Below are 6161 nucleotides of genomic sequence, written 5' to 3'. Positions count from 1 at the left end.
CCTTGAATCTCTGCCATTTATTCGTTTGGTGCAGCTAAAATGTGAGATCATTGTGATGTTAGCTATCTTTCCCTCTCAACTGTCTTCACAGAAGTGTCCCAGCACGTTTCTTATGTCAATGATAGAAAATCTATGATGTAGTTTTCTTCTATTATAATCTGAGTGGCTGTTAAAAATCTCCTCATTGTAGTTAGTGCTTAAAAACAATTTGAGATGAAAATAAACTTCAGCACGTCTGCTATTACATTTTGCCATACTAACTGAAACGTCATTTGGCTATACCCATTCTTTATTTCATGCAAGTGATTTAAACAGGACGTCCAAACAACTTCAGAATGACGACAAATTTGGGTACATTGATGAACACCAGAATCCAATAACGCAACGCCTATGTACAAGAATATACCGTTTATCTGAATTATTTACAAAGTCACAAAACAATATTTACAGCTCTTGCAGATAATAACTCAGTGGGATATCTTACAATAATGCTAATTGAAGGTATGTTTGCAATAAATCGAGGTGCAAGCAAACGAGTTAGGGAAGCGCCCAGAGCTCACCAGCTTTATACAGGAATATCAGATTTATAAATTATATTATTCAAAAGGTAGCAGTGGTTGCTTACGTTGCTAAAATACAGGAGGTCCTACTAGTTGACCCCGATTACTACTAGTCTCAAATGTATATATTGTTTTAATATAGGAAGCGTTACTTTACGTCAGGTTTTATTTAAAATATGTTGTCCAAGTGGTTAGAATGCTAAGAAAGACATTCGATGCAAAGGTTGCATAAAAACGTCAAAAGTTTCAGACTCCTCTGTTTTATATTCACCAGCGTGTTTCAATGTTCTTATTTGACAGTGCTGTGTTCCACTCAAGGCAATTTCCGAAGTAAATACAGCGACTGTGGTAACGATGGTAAATGTTAGTGCCACGGGAGTGTGGAAGGTTGTTTAGTGGCAATTGAACGAATTTTCTCTGCTTCACACCGAGTCAATTTCAGATTGCTGTGCTGAAGTGTCTATGGGTTAAATTCAAGAGACTTTCGGGAGAAGATTACTTCCAAACATAAATATTTTTTAAAAATCTCGAACTTACATAGCCGGTCGAAGACTTAAAATTCGATTTTTTAAAAATTTATAAAATTGGCGTTTCTGATGCTTGTTTAATAAATTTGTATTTCGTGTTTGTTATAAATGACCTCAACACTTCTGCATAATGTGTCCATCAAACTCTTAGAAAAAGGATCATTTTGGACGAAATTATCCAGTTAAGGCATCAGAAAGGAGCTGATTTTTTTAAAAAAATTACAATTGGTTGTGGTTTTCACAAATTTAACTTCGTCATTGGCGGTGTCCTCTCAGTTTTAACACCATTGGATTGGAAATGTGTGTGTGTGTTTCAATTGACAGTCATATCATAGTTTATATTATACAATAACTGCTCACAAAGCATAAAAGGGGCTGCAATGCATCAAACCAGGATAGGGGTGTGCGGGGCTTTTTAAAGTTACACTCGGCCAACTGTTTAACACTGCAGTTTGCGGATGCTACGAGCAATTCTCTTGAACTCTCTCTGCCCTTTCTGCCATCTCTTCACCGAGGTTATGACCAGGTTCCCATCGAGCTTTTGTCCCATCACTAAGTAGGGGGCATTGATGTCGTTCATCTCATCGCAGGTACACTGCAGGCCATCCTTTAGCCACAATACACTTTTCTTCAGATCTTTCTCGGTCACTCCATTCAGCTTGTAAATAGTCTTGCTTTTTGTCTCGGGGACGATCTTTGTATCTCCATTGATGTAGGAAATCTCTTTCACTTTTATCTTCAAAGCTAATTAGGGAAGGATTAAAATATGACATGTTAACGCGAGTGCTGGTGAAGCGGCGGGGGTGGTATTGTTGCCACGGAGAATCCAAATGAAACCATCAGGATGACGAGACAGATGAATGTGGCGAACAGGTGGCGTGTCAAAGCAGATGAAATAGTCATGACAGTCAATGATTGTGCAAAATTCGAGACTTAATAAACATATTTAACAGTGTGTTGTGTGAGTGGCTATGGGGAGGTGGTGTGGGAAGTGGGGGCCGCACCTTTCTTCCCCGCCCCCATGTCCCTTCCCCCGTCCCCCCCCATCTCCCTCTCCTCCTCGACCCCCCCCCCCCCCCCCCTTCAGAGGCAGTGACAGTCCAGCGCAGTGTGTTTGATTTGATTTATTATTGTCACATGTATTGGTATACAGTGAAAAGTATTGTTTCTTGTGCACTACACAGAGCATACTGTTCAAAAGGAAGGAAAAGAGAGACTGCAGAATGTAGTGTTACAGTCATAGCTAGGGTGTAGAGAAAGTTAGTGTGAGATAGGTCCATTCAAAAGTCTGATGGCAGCAGGGAGGAAGCTGTTCTTGAGTCGCTTGGTACCTGATCTCAGACAGTGTCACTTTGTATTGTCAATAATAAGACCAGTTTCAAACGCATAACTCGAAAGCTCGTTACAGCTGGTAACATTTGGTATGATTTCATCGGAACTGTGAATCAGTAAAACACAGGCTCTGGCTTGTAAAACGAGGCAGCCACTCAACTGTGAGCATTTTAGCAGAGCGCCCCCACCATCCCCCTTCTTTTCAGACCACTTTCCTCCTCGGTGTCAGGAGGTGAGGATTTCAGTTTTTCCCGGGCTGAATACTGTACCTGGTTCTATTTGAACGCACTGAGTTAGCTTCGCCAGGCGCCGCTGATTGAACAATTTGCTCTTGAAATTAAAAGCCAATTGCGTGGAGAGGAACACTGCAGCGGACGCTGGACGTTTTGCTTCAATTAAACGCCAGGGCTTTCTTTTTTAAAAAAGGCAATGCGGAAACAGTGTTTGGCGGGATCCACACTCCTGTTACTGGACTAGCAAGAAAACACAGGGGCTGCAGGAAAGTGCACAGGACAATTTCTTGGTACACCGCCAGTTAGAAACCAGTACTCCTTGCTCGCACCCTGAAGTCTCTGAGGAAAATGAGACTTACCGAAATCATTTTTGCAGTAGTTCTCAACAATATCATTGTCGTTTTGCTCTCTGCCTTTACATGCGTCACAGATTTTCGGTTCTGGAAGAGAGTGCAAGGATATTTAAGAATGGTTGTTGTACAAACTGTGTATTTTCAGCATGAGAGTAAGAAGCGATCTTGTACTTGTGAGTAAGGTCCCAGCACAGACAACATTTAATTATTACAGCCTGGACTTTCCACCTTCTTTATAGCTTCCAGATTTTCCACCAGTTTTGCTACTTTTATGAAGTGAGCCATATTTTACGAAGTATTTAAATACCTTCGGTTACCATTTCCCTGCGGAGTATTGCTTCTAAGGAATGATCCTCACCCGGGAGATCGCGCCCTGCCTTGAAGAGGAATAATAGGCGCTTCACATGGATTCCAAAGCGGAGGTACAGGGGAGGGGAGGGGGGGGGGGCACTGCTCCTCACTATAAACTGTGTGTTTGCCCCCAGATGGGATGCGAGTGAACACAATAGCGAATTACGTGGACCGTGGAAGTTCTTTAAAACGAACGATAAAAAGCGAAGCTCAAAAGGTCTGCACCATTGAAATGGCTGTACTGTTGGCTGCAGAGGGCTCGCTGCGATACATTGTATGGCACAGTCACAGGCAAAGCTCCTCAATTTGCATTCCCGATAGCTTTTAAATGAATCGCTTTGTTTCTTCCACCCCCCCACCCTCCCATTTTAAACACCCGAGCATTGGGATTAGAGAGCAGTTTTGGTCATGGTGAAAGATCTTAATTTAAAATGTCTGCTGCATCTGAAGCAGGGGGTTTCTTAAAAACTTCAGGCGGAAAAACAAACGCACCAATCTAACACTAGTCACAGCTGCTAGTTCTGGTAGTTAGGAGAAACAGCGTTACTAGCGGAATCACATCTGCAACACATTTAGAATATAAAAAAAGACGACCTTCTCGGGATACACATGCAATGCGAGTTGAAATGTATGCGAAAAGCTCGCAAAGTCTTTCAGGAAGATAAAACACGAGAAAGGAGCGGTTGCCGAGAGGTCAGCTGCTTTTCAGTCAGTTAGTGGATGTTCCCAAGCTTCCCAGATCACAGCGAGTTTCTCATTCATTCCACTGTGTGTGAGACACTATTAGACTGGAACAACATACCAACCAGCGACAGGGAGCTGTTTCTGCTGCTAATAAGTACTCTGTTTCGAATTCATTAGTTATCAGGACAGCAAAAGAAAGTTCACTTTGGCACATATAGAAATACAGTAAGAAGTCTCAGAACATCTTGTTAAAGTCAACAGGTTTATTTGGTCTTGATGTTATTTGTTGGACTTTAACCTGGTGTTGTGAGACTTCTTACTATGTTTACCCCAGTCCAACGCCGGCATCGCCACATCATGACATACAGAAATGACAGACTATTAATAAATCTCGAGTATTATAAAGGATTGGATGAGAGCCTGCACATAAAATAAATCCAAAGCAGTGTGTTATAAAGTCAGTATTGTATCAGTGAAACTTATAAATGGGAGCTACTGAGGAGTTTGGGTCCATTAAAGAGCACTACCCCCTCCCCTCCCCTCTCTCCCTCTAGCCTGACCTTCTTTGGGTACCGGGACATGCTCGTTGGAGTCTGCGGGCGGGATGCACAGATCGTTATCCTCCGGGAAGCGGTTGCACTCCAGCATGTCGGGCCAGGGGAAGCCAAAGGCGGACATGACGGGCGAGCAGCTCTGCTTCACCTGCTCGCACAGCGAGCGGCATGGCTGGATGGGCTCGTCCACCTCGTCGATACACACCGGGGCGAAGAGGGAGCACAGGAACTTCTTGGTGTCCGGGTGGCACTGCTTCTGCACCAGCGGGATCCAGGAGCTGGCCTGCTGCAGCACCTCTTCCATGGTTTCGTGTCCCAGGAGGTTGGGCAGCCTCATCTCCGGGTACTCGATGCCGTGACACAGAACCAGGGCGCTGGGAATGGGCTTGCAGTTATTGCGCTTGTAGGTGAACTCGGCATGCCCGTAAGAATAAATCCCCATGCCTTCCACTCTGAACCAATGTAGTGCGGCCAGAAAAAGGCAGATCGCGGCGTTCAGAGGGCGCATTCTTGCAAGAGAATTGGCGTGAGAAATCCCAGTTGTTGCTGCAGAATTGTTGCCCACTCCTGCGCTCTGTAATGGAGTGAGTGATCAGGAACTAATGGGACTGGCCTCTCTCAACTCCAGTGTTAGAAAGCAATGGGAGGAGTTACTGGCTCCCCCTTTGATAGGTTGACACAAAAGCCCTGCTTCTCCTCGAGAAGGGAGAGTGGAGTAATAAGCCAAAGTTCTGGCTCTTGTGAGAATTCACACACTTTATAAACGTGTTTGATCCCAGAAGCAGCCCCAGCCCCTCCCACTGCTCTGATTGCAGTTACCAAACAGAAACTTTAAAATGATCAAGGATTACCCACACTTGCTGCAGAGACACTTGGGGTCGGGAGAAACCAGAGTAAATTAAAGCTTCAAATGAACACTCTCTTCCACCTTCTTCCGTGGGGAGAAAGATACAAAAGTCTGAGGTCACGTACCAACCGACTCAAGAAAAGCTTCTTCCTTGCTGCCATCAGACTTTTGAATGGACCTACCTTGCATTAAGTTGATCTTTCTCTACACCCTATCTATGACTGTAACACTACACTCTGCACTCTCTCGTTTCCTTCTCTATGAACGGTATGGTCTGTCTGTATAGTGCGCATGAAACAATACCTTTCATTGTATAGTAATACATGTGACAATAATAAATCAAATCAAATCAAAAACACATCCTGGCTAGCTTTTTGTAGTAACACAGTCAGTCCTATACTTAACAGTCAGTGAATCAATGAGAGAACTAGTTTAGAACATCAAGAGATAGAAGGGGAAAACTCAACCAATCACGATCTACTTGGAATTTGGACAACACAACATTGTTCAGAGCAGCACCAGACAGAATGACCTGAGAAAATACAAGAAACATTGTTGCTGTGTCAGACGAAACCCCATTTCTAGTTATGTGAGATCCAACAGAACATGAGAGTTGCCAAAGTGGGGGGGGGGAAACTTGCATTTACTATTGTCTTTCACAACCAGTTAAATACTTTTGAAAAGGACTGATGGTTGCAAGTCAATAAAAAAGCCAGTTCA

At 43.6% G+C, this 6161-nt stretch overlaps 1 protein-coding gene across 1 annotated transcript; it reads right to left on the bottom strand.

Moving 5' to 3' along the window:
• Positions 1-311: 311 nt before the first annotated feature.
• Positions 312-5179, bottom strand: sfrp2 (secreted frizzled-related protein 2). The gene is made up of 3 exons (XM_080199427.1): positions 4601-5179; positions 3012-3092; positions 312-1831 (listed from the first exon to the last, which is right to left on the bottom strand). The coding sequence occupies exons 1-3, from the start codon at positions 5100-5102 to the stop codon at positions 1527-1529; spliced, it is 888 nt and encodes a 295-aa protein (XP_080055553.1). The 5' UTR covers positions 5103-5179; the 3' UTR covers positions 312-1526.
• Positions 5180-6161: the final 982 nt, after the last annotated feature.

The sequence above is a fragment of the Carcharhinus amblyrhynchos genome, chromosome 1 (assembly GCF_965287045.1).
Source record: "Carcharhinus amblyrhynchos chromosome 1, sCarAmb.v2.hapA, whole genome shotgun sequence".
Classification (NCBI taxonomy): Eukaryota; Metazoa; Chordata; class Chondrichthyes; order Carcharhiniformes; family Carcharhinidae; genus Carcharhinus; species Carcharhinus amblyrhynchos.
Note: the sequence above shows the minus strand (reverse complement) of the source record. Positions and strands in the feature narration are given on the sequence as shown.